The sequence below is a fragment of the Cnephaeus nilssonii genome (assembly GCF_951640355.1).
Source record: "Cnephaeus nilssonii genome assembly, chromosome: 7".
NCBI lineage: Eukaryota > Metazoa > Chordata > Mammalia > Chiroptera > Vespertilionidae > Cnephaeus > Cnephaeus nilssonii.
This window is the reverse complement of record NC_137078.1, coordinates 90,638,724-90,657,620: the sequence shown is the minus strand read 5'-3', so window position 1 is coordinate 90,657,620 and position 18,897 is coordinate 90,638,724. Positions and strand designations below refer to the sequence as shown.

At 55.4% G+C, this 18,897-nt stretch overlaps 1 protein-coding gene across 2 annotated transcripts in view; it reads right to left on the bottom strand.

The window, feature by feature from the left end:
• HSPG2 (heparan sulfate proteoglycan 2) overlaps positions 1-18,897 on the bottom strand; it is a 98,801-nt gene that overhangs the window by 32,484 nt on the left and 47,420 nt on the right. For both annotated transcript variants that reach the window (XM_079776728.1, XM_079776729.1), the window contains exons 15-39: positions 18,713-18,892; positions 18,416-18,612; positions 18,175-18,322; positions 17,201-17,328; positions 16,564-16,650; positions 16,416-16,474; positions 15,878-15,945; positions 14,891-15,031; positions 14,598-14,774; positions 14,227-14,406; positions 13,987-14,105; positions 13,226-13,337; positions 12,948-13,061; positions 12,678-12,805; positions 12,215-12,301; positions 11,702-11,751; positions 11,283-11,377; positions 10,833-10,973; positions 10,258-10,449; positions 5,083-5,175; positions 4,665-4,745; positions 4,203-4,433; positions 2,678-2,791; positions 1,134-1,261; positions 910-996 (exon numbers count right to left, since the gene is read on the bottom strand). In XM_079776728.1, the coding sequence (XP_079632854.1) occupies positions 910-996; positions 1,134-1,261; positions 2,678-2,791; positions 4,203-4,433; positions 4,665-4,745; positions 5,083-5,175; positions 10,258-10,449; positions 10,833-10,973; positions 11,283-11,377; positions 11,702-11,751; positions 12,215-12,301; positions 12,678-12,805; positions 12,948-13,061; positions 13,226-13,337; positions 13,987-14,105; positions 14,227-14,406; positions 14,598-14,774; positions 14,891-15,031; positions 15,878-15,945; positions 16,416-16,474; positions 16,564-16,650; positions 17,201-17,328; positions 18,175-18,322; positions 18,416-18,612; positions 18,713-18,892 (3,137 nt within the window). The remainder of the gene's footprint in view (positions 1-909; positions 997-1,133; positions 1,262-2,677; positions 2,792-4,202; positions 4,434-4,664; positions 4,746-5,082; positions 5,176-10,257; positions 10,450-10,832; positions 10,974-11,282; positions 11,378-11,701; positions 11,752-12,214; positions 12,302-12,677; positions 12,806-12,947; positions 13,062-13,225; positions 13,338-13,986; positions 14,106-14,226; positions 14,407-14,597; positions 14,775-14,890; positions 15,032-15,877; positions 15,946-16,415; positions 16,475-16,563; positions 16,651-17,200; positions 17,329-18,174; positions 18,323-18,415; positions 18,613-18,712; positions 18,893-18,897) is intronic.

The following is an 18,897-nucleotide window of genomic DNA, read 5'->3' as shown; positions in this document are numbered from 1 at the left end:
AGATACAGAGGCAAAGAAGCATCGAAAGACTGTCAAATTACAGTGGGAAGGCAAGGGAGGGTTGGGGGGTGGTAGTAAGAAACCAACCGAAGGACCTGTATGCATGCATATAAGCATAACCAATGGATGCAAGACACTGGGAGGGGGGATGAGGGCATGTGCCAGGGGTTAGGGGAGGACAGGGGGAGGTCAATGGGGGAAAAAAAGGAGACATATGTACTACTATTTGTAATACTTTAAATAAGATAAATAAATAAATGAAGGAAGGAAAACTACATAAAATAAGAGTGAGGAACATGTATTGGGGGCTGTGAGTACACAGACCCAGCCCTGAGAATGAGGAGGCTTCCCTGAGAATGGGGCTTCTGAGCTGTTATATTCCCTGGGACCTGTTATATTCTCTTTAGGCTACTTATCAATGTTTGTAATTATATATTTGTATGATCACTTTTTTGCTGTTTTCTCCCCCATCACAGGTGGTAGACTACACAGGACTAGGATGGAATCTGTTTTGTTCACCACTGTATCTCCAACACCTTCACACACTACACATCACATAGTAGGTGCTCAATAAAAATGTGCTGAATGAATGAATGAAGCTGAGCCTTGACGGCTAAACAGGAGTTAGCCAGAAAGGGGAAGTTTGAGAGTGAAGAATGTTCCATGTAAAGGAAATAGCTCGTGCAAAGGCCTGAACATCAAGTAGTCACAAAGTTCAGCCCAACTAGAGCAGTTAGGTGTTTGGAGTGGATAAGACTGAGGAGTGACAAGGCTACCCAAGGGCAACAGGGAATCAAGGGGAGAGACATGATCCTGGTGGAGAACTTTCTTAGCAACACTCTATCTAGGGCTCTCATTAGGAATTTACCATAGACCCCCTCCCTTCACCCTTCCTATGTGCAAACTTACTGCTCACAGTACTGGCCAGTGTAGCCAGGTTCGCAGGCTGTGCAGCGGTACCCACCAGCTCCCTGGCTCTCACAGGTACGGGAGAACCTGGGTTAGAGGAGGCAAAGGTCAGGCCATGGGATGCCCACATCCCACCCTGCTCCCTTCACTCTGCCTGAAGGCCAGTGCAGTGCCCTCTACCCCCAGTGGGAGTTCTTCTTTGGGCCTTGAACAAGAGCACCCACATGTTCTCCGGGTTGGTCAGTGGGCAGGCACAGGGCTGGCAGTCCTCAGGTGTTCCGGCCGTGGCATCTCCATAGTAGCCAGGTGCACACAGCTCGCAGAACTCCCCAATGGCATTGTGCTGGCATTGCTGTGAGGTACAAAAACATCAGCCACTCACCCTTTGGCAGAATTTAGCAAAAGCCTTACAATTTTGGAATCCTTTGATCTGGAAATACCATGTTTGTGCATTTATCTTAAAGACTGTTTAGCTCAGTGGTGTTTATAGAAGCACAATGCTAGAAATAAACCTAAAAATCTACGAAGAGAGAACTAAAAACAACACCCACCCAAATATCTAACAAAGGATGATGATGATGACATTTCTTACATTTTCTCCCTAAACACCTATAATATCACAGGAAAAGTAAAGGGGTACACCTGGGTATGTGGGAAGTTTTAAAAATAGATGCTTTATTATAAATACATGTGGGGTAATAGTCTTCTCCGAAGAGATTCATGTTTGTTTGATTAATGTACCATGCTCCTTGCTCTGTCAACCACCTAACCCTAACCACATACTGCAGGGAGGCTAACACAGCCCACTCTGAAAAGTTCAAGTACTTAATGATATGGAAAGATGTTCATGACCTTGTAAGTGAAAAAAGGTCACTAAACACAATGATCCTATGTTCATTTGGAAAACAAAAGGTACATTATATGTATAGACATCGGCCCAGAAAAAGAGCAAAAGCCCTCTACACTAACGTTGACAGTAATCACCTCCAGGTGGTGGGACGACAGCGGGTTTTTACTTTCTTTTTGGGTTAGCTCTGTAGTCTGACTCGTCTACAGAGAACATGTGCCACTTGGATGATAAAAAATTGCAGGTACCAAAGTTTTCTCTATAAAGACAGATGCTATTCCAGCCCCAGCCGGTTTGGCTCAGTGGAGAGAGCATCAGCCTGCAGACTGAAGGGTGTCAGGTTCAATTCCCGTCAAGGGCAGGTACCTCGGTTGCAGGCTCGATTCCTGGCTTTGGTTAGGGCACTTTGGGAGGCAACCAATTGATGTGTCTTTCTCACATGGATGTTTCTCTATGTCTCTCCCCTTCCCTTCCACTCTCTCTAAGAATCAATGGAAAAATATCCTTGGGTGAGGATTAACCAAAAAACCTATAATAATAAAAGCGTAATATGCTAATTAGACCGACTGGCTGAACAGTGGAACGACCGTCTGGATGGCCTTCTGGACAAAGCCAGGGCTGCGAGGCAGCTGCCACGGCTGCGAGGGCCAAGCTCCTTGCACGAATTTCGTGCATCGGGCCTCTAGTAAATAAAGATGGATGCTATTCCGTTGTTCTGGCTACCCCATCATGCCTGCTGCCACTCAGTGATCAGACCTGCTGGCCTAGGTGCTTTGTCCCACAGGCCATGCCCCATGATCTTTGCCCCTGGACCTAGGCCGACCTTACCAAGCCCATCCCCTCCCTATCCTACAGCGAGCCCTGGTACCCCACCCAGGCCCAGCCAAGCTGACCCCTGCCCTGGCCCTGCTTGCATCTTACCGAGCAGGCCCCAGTCTCTGGGTGGCACAGGTCTGAATGGCCGTTGCATTCACACAGCTCACAATGGCCGAGGTAGAGCCCACTCCCAGTGCGTGTGTAGCCCGGGGCGCAGTCCTGGGCAGGGAGAGAGGAAGGTTGGTCTCCATCCCCAGTGCAGTCCCATCCAAAGCCAGGAGACCCAGAACCCCACACCCTCCATCCCTTCCCGCCATCTAGACTCTCACTGGCTCTGGGAGAAAAAATCCCAGGCCCAGCCCTCCACCCCCTCGCCCTCTCTCAGCCGCCCTCTTCCACGTCTTCTTCTTCACTTTACACTCCAAAGCTGGATGTTGTCCCAGCTCATCCTGGCATCGCCCGCCACTTAAATTTACTGAAATAATAGTTCATCCTGAATGGAGAACCCATATGCATCCCCAGGACTCTGTTCCTGAAAACTCTTCTGGCAGGGTCTTTATTGAAAGAATGTAACCCTCGATGGAAAAGAGGGTTCAGGAGAGGATTTGGAATGAGCCCTTGAAGAGCTTCACAACCATTTGTACATTCACTACATAAAGCGACAGGGGCTGCACACATACAACCAAGGATGTTTTTACTCATTCTCGGTGAGTAGTCATGGGTTCTGAAAACAATGAACTGCTGTTCGCCAACCCTTCTTTGAAATCTCTCCAGGCCCTCCCTCTCTCCCCGACCATTTCAAAGGCATGTTTATAAATCTGTTTTGCTTCACTGCAGAAAATGTGCACCAAGGATTCTGCTTTCCCCAGGGGTTCTCCTTCAAAATGTGTTAAATTTTATAATTTCAAGGGATCTAAAGTTCATGTGCTTGGGTTTGAAAATTCTTGTGGCCACAGTAAAGGTGCACCGATGTAAAACTCCAGAATGTGGACTTCCCACGGTGGGGTTCCCGAGTGGGTGGGAGGGAGGCTGTTTCCATGGCGGACCATTCCACTGCCCTTCCTCCCAAGAGGACTCCCCATCTTTCCCCCTGCCCCATCCATCTCACTCACCATTGGCAGAGGGATTTTCCCGGGGCCCAGCTCCCATTGGTAGCCTTGTTCCAGGCCTAAGGAAGTTCCCACACCCCATCCCGGCTTTCCAGGGGCGACCCTTCTGCATCACAAGCTATTTCCCCACACATTCCTCTGAGCTTCTGCCTTCCTGCGTAGAATCCTATCCCCTCCCCACGGTCCCTCCTCTCTCTGAGACACTTCCACGCTCTGCTTTGGGCTAGAGCGCTGCGTGTTTCCGCATGGGCTGCCTGTCTCTGGTGGGCACCCTGAGAGCACACACTGGGTCTTAACCTCTGGAGGCGGTAGCTGTGTGCCCTCAGTAAGCCATTCACCCTTCAGTGCCTCTATTTTTAAAAAACCTGTTAAAAGGGGATAATTACACATTTCCAGGGCTGTTGGGGAGAATAAATGAGATATTGCAGAGCACATTAAAGTTATGACTCGTCAAATGCCAGTTGACCAGCTTGCAGATCCAGCTGGGCCAGAGTAGAGGTGTCTGGGCTGGTCACACTCACCTGGCAGGACAAGCCCACATAGCCTGGGGGGCAGCGGCATTCCTCCACCTCCAGGGCCGGGGGTCCCCTCGAGGGCCCGGGCTGGGCGACCTCCAGGCTGACCCCACTGATGCTGGCCGCCAGGGGCACCGAGGAGAACGTGGCCCGGACCAGAAGCTCGTCCAGGTCAGCCAGCGCCATCAGGAGGTGTTCACGTGTAGCTGGCTGCCCGTCAGGCCGGCGCCAGAATTCCTGGGTGGGGGGACGATAGCACGTGTGGGTGAGGGGGGGTCAGGCTCTGTGTGCTGCTTCTGCAGCAACCCGCCCCCCCCCAACCCCCGACTCCTGCCTTCCAGGCACTGGAGGAGGACTCTGAGGTGAGGATGGGGGAGTGAGCAGCAGGGTGGCTGGTGTCAAAGCCCGGCTCCAAAGCAAGGGTGGGGGTGGGGGAGAGTCGGACACAGGGTGGCCGGTGCCCCTTACCTCTCGGAAAACAATCTCATAGCTCTTCCTCTCGGAGCCCTGCAGTGCTGGCTGGGAGGCCACCAGCATGATGTTGTTGCCCTGGGAGACACCAGTGGGATTTGGAGGGGAATGAGGGGATCTTGGGAACAGTGGAGTCCTCCACCAGTTCCAGACTCTGTACCACCAGCCTCCCACGCTCCAACCTCCCAGCTCATGTGCCCAAAGGAATCTGGCACACGCCCACTGCCCCCTTCTCCCGGCACCTGGGCCTCTGCCTGGGTGGTGTGCAGCCAGATGTTGAGGTGGGAGCATGGGGTTACCCCCACCCCCCAGCCCGTGCCAGGCCAGCTGAGTGCTGGACTGAAAGGACAGAAGAAACAATGAGGGTGCCCCCTGGCCTGCCCTCAGCCCACCTGGCATGGAATCGGGTGCTCACCATGATCTGGATGTCAGGGTCAGAGAGCGAGCTGCCCTGCGCCCCGGCTGTGTAGGACAGGGTGTACCGCAGCTTCCCGCCATAGGCCGCCACCTGCAAGAGGCAAGCCCGGCAGTCACAGTCTGATCGCCCTCCTCTGGTGAGGGGGCAGAACCTCGCAAGGCGCTTTTGTACCCGTGCTGTCTCACCCACCACCCAAACAGAGGCCGGGCAATAGGCCTGGCCTGTGGCTGCCTAAGAGACAGGCCATCACTCAGTTCCCTCACAGCCTGAGCTGGTGGCAATGACCCTGAGCAGCCTCTTTTCTGCTTTTTGGGCTCCCCATTTCCAAGTGCCTGACAATCACAGCAAACACGCTCCAAGTCCCTGTCCATGAGAAGGAACTACCCACAAAGCAGGCAGGAGTAACGACAGTGACCACCCGGGGAGGCTTCAAAAGGTTCCAAGTTCTCAGCCAGGGGAATGGGGCTGAGGGTGGCCTCTGAGGTCTTGTCCCCTGGGCAGGTGGGCTTTGTTTGCTCAGAATCCGTTCCCCGCTTTTGGCAAACTGCAGCCTTGGTTTCCTTGAAAAGAAACCATGTCCTACATGCAGGCCATGTAGTTTGAGCAGAGACATGAGCCAGGCCTGGCCAATCCGCACATTCCATCACTCCTCCTCTCCACTCCATCAGATGTGGACACGTGAACCTGGCTCATCTGCTCTTTCTACTGGAACAGAGAAACTTCCTTTACCAGCCAGCCTGGAAGCCGGAGGAGGACACCAACTGAGACAAAGTCCTAGTGACCCCCTGGATCCAGCCATGCCTGGTACCAGACGCCCTTGGACTCCGGAGTTATCTGAGCCAATAGATTCCTTTCTTTGTTGCCGACAAGCCAGCTGGACTTAAATTTTCTATGGCTCACAATGAAACAGCCCTTAGGTCTGCCACCGAAGGCTTTCATGTGGGCAGCCAGAGCCTCAGCTCCGCCCCACAGGACTTCCCTTTCTGTCCTTTGCCACCAGGGCGGATGTTCAAACCAACACCACAGTGCATCACGCCTAGCCCATTTGTTCATTGGTTGGTTCATTCAGTTGTGAGCATTTATTAAATGTCTCTGGATGCCATGCCAGTCCTGGGCTACACGGGCCCCCAGGATGTTCTCCACAAGCTCAGGGTGAGGTAAGAAGTTCAGGGCCATCACCAGATAACCATGAAACAACTAGTTTTCTGTTTGCTTTGGATGCCAGCAAGTTCATTGCCATGTTCAGGACCAAGCTGCAGGCCTGTGCAGCAGGGTGGCTAAGGGAGCAGACTCTGCCGTCTGAGACCAGGGTTCAAATCCAGCTCTACTGACTGGACGGCCTTGGACAAGTCACTTAACCTCTGAGTCTTACGTTCCTCCTATGGAAGTGGGAGTAAAAACAATACCCCCCTGGGAGAACAGCATGAGGATTAAGTGCCATAGGCCACGTAAAATACTGCACTCAGCACAGTGCCTGCGACACCCAGCCCCAGGGCTGCCATCCCCATCACGTCCAGCTCCACCCGTGGCTTCAGCAGAGCTTCCCCATCCTCATTCCTCTGGGCCAGACTTTCTTGTCTGCTGCCCTGTGTGTTATTTTATTACAAATTATGTGTATTCTTTAGAACAGCGGTCGCCAGCTGGTGGTCCGTGGACCACTAGTGGTCCATGAGGTCCGAAAGGTTGGCGACGGCTGCTTTAGAAGACTCTAAGTCATTTTTGGAATAAGATGGAGGTAATGCCAATATAACACTAATGTTAATAATAATGCTGCTGGTGCTGATAACAGGCAGGATAATCAGACTAAGAGTGAGCGCTGAGAGGCCAGGGTCTTCGCTCTTCTACAATACAGCTACAGCGCACAGTGAGTACTTAACCAATGCTTCTTGAAGGAATGTAGTGCCAAGAGCTAGTTCAGTGACGCAGGGTAAAGGGAGCCTAAAGGAGGGGTGTCTACTTCCTGAGGCTCCCTTTAAGGCAAGACAGCCCCTCTGAAGAGCAAGTGCTGAGCTGGGTGTAATCTCAGCTACTCTGACCTAAACGTGGAACCCCAGGCAAGTCCCTTCCCCTCTCTGGGCCTTGGTCTACCCATTTGATCATGAAGGGCTTTGACAAAGGGCCCTCTGATATCTCAGGACCCGATGACACCCCTGAACCCTCCCAACTCCTTGTTACCTTGTTCCCCAGGAAGGCTCGGGGCAGCTGCCAATAATAGAGACTTTCAGGAAGCAGAGAGAAGCCTTCGTAGGAGAGAGAGAACTAGGACAGAAGGACAGGCAGTGAGAGCTGAGGGAGCAGGTACGGGGCACGAGGGCCGAGGGACAGAGCCCCGCACCCCACCCACCACCGAGGTCCCAGCCCAGCTTTTGGACAACTTGCTTCCCCTGTCTGGACCGAACACCCCAACTGCTCTCACTGGGCGTGGTTTGGGTCCATGCCTCCTGTGGACCCCAACGTGACAGACGCAGCACACCAGAAAACGTTTTTAAATGTAACGGCAGGCTTAAAGTGTGCTTAGAAATACATAGCTAGCATAACAGTTGTTACATGATGGATTTAAAGGAAAATCTGAACTAAATACTAGTCCAGGCAGTGTGTGGAAACACCAGAAATTGTGAAGTTGGTTCAGAACCAACGTCTAGAAAACATGGTGTGTGTGGGTCTTTGGTGGATGCCTTGGCACATACCTGCGAGCCTACGGAAGACAGAGGAGCGGAGGAGGAGGAGGAGGAGAAGGAGGAGGAGGAAGAGGATGAAGAGGAGAAGGAGGATGGAACTGCTCGCAGAGCAGCTGCAGGCTGGGGATGGGGCAGGAGCCCGGGGGCAGGGGGGTGAGGTTGGGCAGCAAAGCTGGAAAGGAGCTGCCAGATCTCAGCGTCCATCCTCCTCTGGGCCTCGTCCACCTGAGGGACCAGGAGAGGGAGGACAGAGGAAGGAGCAGAGAGGGATAGAAAGGATGTCATGAGGCTTTGCCCTCCCGCAGGCCGCGCCAGGCCCAGCCAGCCGTCTGCTTCTGTTCTATCTGTTCACAACTGCTGATGCCTGATGCTCTAGCCCTTGTACCCGCCACCCTCTTGCTCCTCATGAGCCTAATGGGGCTAGCCTGGGACGGGCTCAGGTGACTACGGGCTCTGGCTATGGAGAGAAGCACATTTAGAGGGTACCTGGCAAGAGAGGGGCAGACCTAGAGGCATCTGTGGGAAGGAGCTCCTTGGGCCTCACTCTCCATGCGCACCCACGGTGCCATGGCTCTGGAATGTTTCCCAAGGGCAACACTGGAGTGGACTGGGCATCAGGCTGGGGGAAGTGGCCCAGGAAGGCCAGGGCCTCGGCTCATGGTTTCTGCTTGGACTAGGCTCTCTGGGGCCCCTGACACAGCCTGTTCAGGCCAGGCCCTGGTTACCTGTGACAGCTGCTGTGCCCGGCCCCTGCCCTCTGGGGGTCCTGGGATCCTCCCAGTAGTCACAGCTACCCGCAACTGCTCCTCTGAGAGGGATGTGCGGTTCTGATGGGTAGAGGGCATAGGCCGGCTCAGACCTCCCAGGACCTAGAGCTGGAGGCCTGGGGAGTGTCCTCTCCCGGTGGATATCATGGCCAGAAAGGCTCACACTGACTGGGGAGAAAGACGCACGCTCCCCTCTCCAGGCTGGCACACACGGGTTAACTCCAGGCTGCTAGAAGGGGGTACGCACACAGAGGGTTAATGGAGGCTGCTTGGGAGGCAGTGCTGGGATAACCTGGGGGCCGGGTAGTCATGTGGTTTTTAGCACTGAGTTAGTTTCCCTGCCACTAGGCCACCACTCTGGCCACCAGATGGTTGGCACCAGAACTGGACCACACAGCAGATAAGGCACAGCCACCTCCTGACTCTAACTCCTAGCACAACAGTGACACAACCGGGAAGCCAAGGGCACCACCTGGGTTCATGCAGACCCACAATGCCTTGGGCACTGGGCATCTCCTCATGCGGGGCTGAGGGCATCCAAAAACACACCATGCCCATGTCACATCAACTTCACACCACTCCGATCACGGGCCTACCTGGTGAGCCCGGCGCAACCGCGCAAAATATGCCTCCCTCTGTGGGGCACAGGGAAACACCAGGAGAGGAGTCAGAGAGAGAGGTCTAGGAATTGCAGGCCAGGCCAGGGGAGGAGGAACCCGAGAAGGGAGAAGAGACCAGAAGGCAGCCAGCCCTGGGAGGAGGCTGGGACACTTGGGTCTGTCCAAGGAACAAGGACAGGACAGCTCGAGACTCCACCTCCTAAGTGTCCCTGACCTTCCTGGGGCCCTGGGTGAGAGGACATATCTGCTTGAACACCAGCCTCAGCCAGCAGGGGACTCCTGGACCAGGACCCCCTTTCTCTGGGTGCCACCAGATGACCGTGACTACTCAAGGAACGCATTTGGGCAAGCTGCCCTGGAGTCCTCCCCTAAGACCCTGCACCCCACAGTACCACCATCACCACCCACTAGACCATGACTCTGGAGTAGCAAAGACATGCTTGTCTCTGACTAGTGTAGTTAAGGGGGGCCTCGGACCTGGGTGTGAATCCCAGCACGGTCACCTTCTGGCTATGGGAGCTCAGGCAAGCTGCCTAACCTCTCACCCGAGTTTCCTCCCCGATGAAGTAAGGCAGTCGTAGTACATAGCTCACACAGCTGTGATTTGTGATATATAAATAAGTACCTGGAACAGTGCTGAGCACAGAGTAAGAGCTCAATAAATACGACCTACAATAAGAATTACTATTGTGCCCAACACCAAGCACAGAGCCATTAGCACAGGTGAATTTTCAGTGAGCAAATGAACGAAACTAAAACTGTGTCTTATTTGTCCTTGTGTCTCGTCCAGGACCTAATTGCATTGAGAGCTAATAATCACTAACAGATGAGCATTTACTATGTGCCGGGCATGATCTCCAATCCTCCCAGCCACCCTGGAGCTGAGGGTTACTAAAAGGCAGCCAGCTGGTAAGTGGTAAGGTCTAGACTGAGACCTATCCGACCCTAAGGCCTGTACACTTAACCACAATGTGGCTGACACCTGCCTGCTGGCCCAGACTGCTCTGAGGTTAAATAGCTCGGAGTCCCCATTGGCCCCAAGGCTCAGCAGAGGCCTGGCCCAAAGATGACGATCAGGGGGGGCCTGCCAGCTGCTGCATGTCATACCTTGTCTCCCTGGTATGTCTCCGGCAGCTGCCAGTAGAAGGATTCGTGACCAAGTTGGGCGAAGTTGCCAAAAGAGAGCTGGGTACCCTCAGGCACCGGTTCCACGGTGAAGCCTCCTGTCAGGCGGCTGTTCCGCTGCGGATTCACCAGGGCAAAGCCTTGGAAGTCCCCGGGGGCAAAGTGGGTGGAGATCTAGAAGCAGGAGGGTGAGGGTCAGCCTGGGCACTGGGGCTGGCACCTTGGTGAGGGAGGGGCATGGGAGGACAGGAGGGAAGGTAACGGGGGTGGCGGAGATCAGGGCTGAGACAGAAACAATGGGGGAATGGGGAGGACAATTGGGGAAAGGAGGGGCCTGGGCCCAGTGCTGACAAAAGCAATTATGAGGTCTTCGGGAGTATTAGGGCAGGGCGAGTGTTGCTGGGAGCTGTACTGACATGGCAATAATGGGGGCATGGGTATAAGTGTCCTCATAGACGGTGGGGATGCCCCCGGGCCAGGGTTCTGATTTGCCCCAGTGACGAGTCAGGGAGAGGCAGGTGGCAGGCCCCAGTGCAGGGGTGGGCACAGGCTCTTACCAGGTGGCGGGTGTAGGAGGAGCTGGTGCACTGCTGGCTGATGCCCATGCAGAAGCAGGGCAGGCAGCCGTCGGGGTTGCTGGCGCTTAGGTAGAAGTAGTGGGGCTGGCAGTGGCTGCAGGTGAGGCCTTCCACCCGGGCCTGGGAGGATGGATGAAAAGGTGGGTACAGGGAACTAAGCTGGGTCTCTTGCACCTCCAGCCACCTGTGAGCTCAGTCTTCCCAGCCATTTCCAGCAATTCTGGGAGCCCCTTTGCCCCCATACCCAGGTCCCAGATCCCATCAGCTGCTGCCTGACTTCCCACCAGTCTTGGAGCCATGGGGCAGAGAGCAGCCCTCTGAGGGTAGGTGGCCAGGGCACAGGAACAGTCCCAAGGGTACGGTGAGAAGGCCTGGTAACCGCTGTGGCTGCAGGTCAGGGCCTCATAAAGGGCTGGGCTTTAGACTAACCTTGCACTGGCATTGGCCAGCAGCGTCACACTGGCTGCTGATGCTGCCCTGGGGGTCACAGGCACAGCCAATTGGCTCTGGCATTTGGCCGTCTCCTGCAGTGGAGGGAAGCCACAGCTGGAATCCCAAACCCGCTACCAAGCACTCCCATTCCCACCACCCCCGGTCATCTAACTCACCGCCAAAAGAGGGAGTGTTTACTTCTGAACGCCCACCACGGGTAGGCCTTCTACACATTCACAGCAGCCCTCTGGCATGGGGGTGCCTTTTACTATCCCCATTTTACAGTCAAAGAAGCTGAGGCTCAGAAAGGGAAAGTCACCCGCCCCAGGGGGAAGGAGAACAAAGGCTCTGTCCTAACTTCACCCCTGGGGCAGACTGGGTAGCCCAACCCTAAAGGCTTCCCCAACCATACTCACTTCGGCATGGCTGGCCTTGGCTGGGATTGCCATAGTAACCTGGGGCACACCTATGGAGAGAGAAAGCACTAGATGGAGGGCAGAACTAGAGAATCCTGGGGAGCCTGCTGTGAGTCAGGGATCAATGACCTCACAGCGCTGGAAGAAACCAGTCAGCCTAACTCACCCATTTTATAGCTGGGAGAAGAGCAGGCGCGTGCCCTAGGCCACAGAGCCAGTTATGCTCAGGCCTCAAACCTATGCCCTCCACAAGAATGAGGGGTTTTCTGGGAAGACTCTGGCCAGCGTGGGTCAGGGATATTGGGATTGGAGGTGAACTGCAGATCTCCGAGGACCTCAAAAGGCAGGCTTAAGGCTGAGGCTCTCCGGGAAAGGAGCTGACCATGTTCTGGGGGCTTGTGTCTGATGAGTGGGAGGCTTCTGTTCCCTCCAGGTCAGGAGGACTGGGCTCAGCCTGACTCCAGGGGCAGCCCCTCCTGCATGCCACCCACCCTGCTAGTCGACCCGCCTCACCTCTCACAGTGACGCCCACTGTGGCCTGGGGAGCAAGCATCACAGGTAGGGTGGCCGTCTGTGTCCAGAAAGCAAGTGTGGGTGGCCCTGAGGGTGTGGGGGCAAATTCCCAGTTAGAAGGTCAGCAGCTCTTTCTTCAGGACCAGGGGAGTAGGGAGGGGAAGGAGGGGCATGGGCACGAACATATTCTGAGTGCCAGGCACTTTACTAAGAGCTCCATGTGCATCATCTCATTCAATTCTTACACAAGGAAACAACTGTAGCACATCATTATCCCCATTTCACAGATGAGGAGGTTGAGGCCCAGAGATGGAACGTGTATCATATATTAAAATGACACACTGAGGAAGTGTAAGGCCAGGATTGAACCACTGCCTTTCAGGAGGGCCTGGGAGAAAGGGAGTCTGGGAGGGGGCAGTGGACATTTCAGGAAAGGGCAGGTACAGGCAGGGGTTGGACGCACTGGCCAGCAGAGGGGGCTCCATAGCATGGGCATGGCTGGCAGTCGTGTGGTGTCCCTTGTTGGGCGTCCCCGTAGTATCCCGGCTGGCACTGCTCACACCGAGGGCCCTCTGTGTGGTGCTGGCAACCCTGAAGGGGCAGAGCATGGTTAGGGATGAGTCCCCAGAGGCCACAAGCTCAGGCCCCAGATCCCATCAGCTGCTGCTATTTCCTGCCTGGCCACTTCCCCCTCCTGTGTCCCTCCTGGGGTAGGAAGAAGGGTGAAACCCACCTGGCAGTCGCCTGTTTCGGGCTCACAGACCTCCGTGTGGCCATGGCAGCTGCAGCGTTCACAGGTGCCCAGGTAGAGCCCGCTAGGCGTGCGTGTGTAGCCGGTGTCACAGTCCTGGGGGCAGGAAGATGGCAGTGGGAGGAGCTTCCTCAGCAGGACCCATTCTGGACAGGGACCACTGGGTGGAGAGGCTGGGGTAGGCTTGGGAAGGTGGAGAGAGCTAAAGGGAGCACCATGAAAGGAGCTGGCTGGACAGGTGTGTGGGACCCAGGGCTCACCTGGCAGGACGGGCCACGGTACCCGGTGGGGCAGGTGCACTGCTCCACTTCCAGTGCCTGGTCCTGGCCAGTGTCCTCAGGCACAGCCACGTCCATGCTGATGCCCGAGATCCTGGGTGTGACAAAACCCTATGAATGAGCACGCGCTCTGTGCCAGGCATCTCCGGAATCCCACAGGCGATGATCTCATTCATCCTCCCAATAGCTCTGTCATGAGGCCACTGGGCCCCATCCAGTTCCCTCACTAGGCGTCCATCCCCCAGCTGCTGCGAGGCCTGTGGCGAATGGCTTGCACCTGCAACTGTCTCCAGAGAACGCACCTTCCTCGCCCGGAAAGGTCACACCACCCCGGGGTGACGGATGACAGACTGACCCAGGCACAAAAACTCCTTTGTCTCAAAGCAGGATGACTCTGAAGGGCTCCATGGGGATGAACTGGAGGCTCCACCAGAAACTACTTCCTGCCTTCTGACTAGGTGCCACTTCCCCCTTCTGTGTCCCTCTCTCCCCACAGGTTCCCCCTGTGAACCATGTGCACCCCAATACCCATTTCAGGCTTTGCTTCTAGGGAACCCGACCTGAGACAAGCCCTGGGAGGGAGGCACTGTTATAATCTCCATTTTACAGATGGGAAAGTAAGGCACAAGGCGTCCACACCGCCTGCAGGAGTAGAGCTGGCAGTCTGGCGGCACCGCATCACCCCACTGAGACCGGAACCGCCTGCGCAAGCCCCCTCTGTCCCCCTGCCCGTTCCCAGACACCTGCTCTCAGCTGGCTGCTGGCTGTAGGATGCCTGGATCAGGAGAGTATCAATGCCCGCCAGTGCCATCAGCAGATGCTCCCGTGTGGCCGGCTGCCCATCAGGCCGCTGCCATGCTTGCTGCCAAGGCAAGGACACATGTGCTACAACCCCTGACATCCTGGGATACTGACACCCCTGAGTGGGAGAAGCAGGGGGCCCGCCTCCTCCTCTGGAAGGCTCCTGGGACGCTGTTGCTCACCTCCCGGAAGGGCACAGTGAAGGTGCTGGGCTGGCCGGGGCTAGGCTCCCGGGAGGAGTGATGCTCCAAGACGATGCCATTGCCTTGCAGTACCACCAACGGCTGCCTGTGCAGGGGCAGCGAGCCAGGCTGGGGCTGCTGGGTCACTGTGAAGCGCAGCTCTCCTCCATAGGAGGTCACCTGGGGCACGAGGTGAACAGGCACTCAGCTGCGGTCCCCACAGTTGGACCGGCCGCTGCTCCAGCCTCCCACTGCTCCCACCACCTTTTCCACCCCTTCTCCCAAGGCATTGCAGCACTCCTGCTTCTGAGCCTTGGCCTGTGCTATTCCTGCTGCCTAGAATCCCCTTTTTTCCCCCATCCCCTGCCTACCTTGTCCCCCCGGAAACACGAAGGGAGGTTCCAGAAGTGGGGTCCAGATAGGAGGCTGTGGAAGGAGGAGAAGACCAGCTCCCCAGGCGAGGGGGATGAGATGCCCATGCTGGTGGTGTGGGTGCCCGCAGCGTTGGTCAGGCTGAACTGACTGGGGGCCTCGGAGGCCCCATGCACCTGGGAGAGGAGAAGAGGCCCAGGTGGGGCTGTGGCCTGGGTCGGGTGCTGAGTCCACCCAGCCCTGGGCTTGGCGGTGCCGCCTGTTTGCCCACCCATCCGCCTCGAGTAGATACCTGGGCGCGGGTCCAAGAGGAGCTGGTGCACTGGCGACTGACGCCCATGCAGAAGCACTTCAGGCAGCCCTCGGGGTTGCGGGCACTCAGGTGGAAAGAACCAGTGACACACTCATTGCAGAGACGCCCCACCACGTTGTTCTGCAAGCACAGAGCTGGGAGCTGCAGGATGGCCCACGGGAGGGGCTGCCTGGAGCTTCCGGCCGAGTCCACCCACATTCAGATGGGCACCCAAGGGCAGGGGGAGCCATGGAAAGAGCACATGTATGAAGAGTCGAAACTATGTGAACAATAATTTCCACTTAAAGGGAGCTTATGCAACCAATCATTTCCCCCTTTTCTCTTTAGTTGCTAGAGGGCTCCCAAATAAATTCAGATTTAAAATATAGCAGGTTGGTTACAATAATTACTGCTACCGTTTATGGAGTGTTTCATGCACTTTGCTAGTTTCTGTTCAACCATCATCTCATTTAACTCCTCTAAGTACCTTGAGAGAGGTATGTGATATCTCCATGCTTCACATGAGGAAACGGAGGCTCAGGGATGCAAAATGACTTACACAAATTCACTTGGTTTGCTAATCCACTCTGGGATTTAAGGTTGGGGTGCTTGACTCCAAAATCTGTTCAGTTCTTTTTTCCAGTGACACTCTTAGTGCAAATGACTGCCCTCCACTGAGGTTCTATTTCCTCACCTGTAAATTGGCAATGCTAATACCTACCTCACCGTGTCCATGTGAGAATTAAAGTATGGCTAAAGCAAAGATACAGATACAATGGGTGTACAAAGAATGACTAGCAGAGGACTTGGGACCTGAACCTGGGTCACCTGACTCCCAACCACTTCTCATGAGGTGAAAAACCTGCCAGCCAGACCCATCAGCCTCTGGCTAGGCCACCATCCACCAGCCAAGGAGCTATGGAGAGGACGCGTCCTCCTTTCTCCCTCTCCCAGGTCCTTGGGGTGCGATAGGGGAGGCATGCGTACCTTACAGCGGCAGGCCTCCCCGGAGGTCTCCAAGGTGCCTCGCTCATCACAGCGTACAATCTCCTGGCCTGGAGGCACAAAGTGGGTTTGGGCAGGGTAGGAAGAAATGACAGGGACATGCTCTGAGTGGCCAGATTATTATATTATGCATTCAGAGATCATAATAATCTGGCCACTCAGTGAGTGTGTGTGAGTGTGTGTGTGTGTGTGTGTATTAAAAGGCTAATATGCAAATTGTCCCCTCGACCAGGAGTTCGACCAGCAGGCAGGCAGGCCAACTGTCCATGTCCCTCCCCCTGGCCAGGCTGGCCAGACCCCACTCATGCACAAATTCATGCATGCACCGGGCCTCTAAAATATATATATATATATACTGAGTGACCAGATCATTATGCATTCAGAGATCATAATAATCTGGGCAGATGGGGGACAGACTGGGACAATTCCTCAAGGATCATGGGGTTTATGCTAGGCTCCAGGACTGGGGCCTGGTGGGCAGCCAGGGGGGAGGCCAGGGGAAGGTGGCTATGATACTCACCGGTGGGCTTGCACTTCCCGCCTGGCTGGATGGGGTTGCCCTTATATCCAGGGGCACAGCTGGGGGGGAGAGTGGGTCATGAGTGGCACTTCCATGCCCCCAGCCCCCGTCCAACCCGCTTTCCCTAGCCCCCACAGGCCTCTTTTACCTCTCACAGCGGCGCCCTGTGTAGCCTGGGGCGCATGCATCACACGTGGCTTGGCCATCTGTGTCCAGGAAGCAGGTATCTGAGAATCTATGGGGATCAAGTGGAGAGGACACAGGACAGGCTACAGAGATGGGCCAGGCCAGGCCTTACCGTCCCACATGGGGAAATGACCACTGTTCACACAGACACAGTCATAATGTCATCTTTTTTCCCACCTGTTCTTGATCTGCAGCCTTATAACAACATAGGAAGGCAGATGACCCATAGAGGTCAAGGGACATAGAACAACTTAGTGGCCAGGTTAGGGTTTGAACTCAGGCCTCCCACCTCTTTGCCTAGGGCAGTGGTCGGCAAACTCATTAGTCAACAGAGCCAAACTCATTAGTCAACAGTACAACGATTGAAATTTCTTTTGAGAGCCGAAAACCGACTTCTGCGCATGGGCCACGAAGTTTCAATCGCACTGTACGTGCGCGCCCGCACGTGGTATTTTGTGGAAGAGCCACACTCAAGGGGCCAAAGAGCCGCATGTGGCTCGCGAGCCGCAGTTTGCCGACCACTGGCCTAGAGTATGCCCCAGTTTGTTACACTGCCCACTCACCCAGACATATCTGCCCCATCCCGAGCTGGGTCCTACCTGCGGGAAGCATCAATGTACGGGCAAGGGCAGGGCCGGCAGGCGGTAGCCGTGCCCTTTGTGGCATCCCCAAAGAAGCCGGCCTTGCATTTGTTGCACTGTGGCCCCTCGGTGTTGTGCTGGCAATTCTGGGAGGAAGGGAAGGGAGTGGCTCAGACTCTACAGAGCAGCCCTCTGCCCCCAATGTGGGGCCACACTGAACCAGATGGGCTCCACGAGGGTGGGCCTCTGAGGCTGTCTGGCCCCGCCTCCCCCATCATGGTGAAATCACTCCACAGCTTTGCAGACAGGGAAGCATCCAGCTGCATCCTGATGAGGAGCTCATCACCTCACATGGCAGCCAAACTCCTGCTTTCTGCTGACCTAAGCCTGCCTCCCTCTTCTAATCTGCACCCACTGGCCAGGTCTGCCCTCTAGAGTCGGTTCCTTCTACCCCTGACAGCTCTTCAGAGATTTGGAGATAAAAGTTTTCCCTGCTTGAGCCTTCTCTTCTGTCATTCCATAATCCCAGCTCTCTCGATTATTCCTCCGAAATAACAGGATTTATAAGCTCCTTTGCTTTGCATGGTACTCTCCAGCATTGATTTTTTAAAATAAACTTTTATTGAATCCAGAGAGGAAGGGAAAGGGAGAGAAAGATAGAAACATCAGTGATGAGAGAGAATCATTGATAGGCTGCCTCCTGCATATCCCCTACTAGGGATTGAGCCTGCAACCCAGACGTGTGCCCTGACTGGGAATCAAACCAGCGACCTTGTGGTTCATAGCTCAATGCTCAACCACTGAGCACCATTAGCCAGGCTCCAGCATTGGTTTGACCAGCGTGGGAGAAAGCAGGACTTTCACTTCCTTCATCTGAACATTGTATCTCTGTTAATGCATCCAGGGGTCACAGTAGCTTGTCTGGTGGCCATGACCCCTGTCTCTGTCCCCTGCCCCTACCCAGTGTCCAAGTGCCAACTGGTACTACTCACCAGACAGTGGCCATACACAGGGTCGCAATAGGTGGCGTGGCCATTGCAGTTGCAGCCAGAGCAGGTACCCAGGTAGGGCCCTCCAGGCACCCGGGTAAAGTGGGCATCGCAGCTCTCGCAGGATAAGCCCGAATAGCCAACAGGGCACCTGTGGGGAAAGGACCAAGACAGTGGCTGCAGGAACTGTGAGGTCCTGCTGTTTCTCTCCTATCCTTGCCAGGGTCCCGGCTGGGTCAGGCACCTGCACTCCTCTACACTGTGGGCACGGCCGTGGCTGGTGGCGTAGGTGACAGTGGTATCCATGGCGATGTCGCTCAGCCCCACGCTGGCCATCTTGGCATTATACACCGTCTGGATGAGCACAGCCTCCAGGCTTTGCAGCACCTGCATCATCTCTGCCCGCTGCACTGGCTGGCCAGACTCATGGACCCAGTGCTCCTGGGTGCAGACAGAGGTGTGGGGTGGAGAGATCACTCGTCAGCGCCTGCCCAGCCTGCATCCCCTTACCCCCAGCCCTGCGGGCTCAGGCACCACCCACCTCAGAGAACTGGACTTGGCGCTGGTTCAGAGCACCAGGTTGGGTGGGCGTGTGGCCTCGAGAGAGTAGGCGATACCCGGCACCCACAAGGACCACATCCGGCCGCTGCACTGGCTCCAGGGTGCCTCGTGCCAGCTCATAGCGTATCTTGTAGCGCAGCGAGCCACCGTAGGAGTCCACCTGGC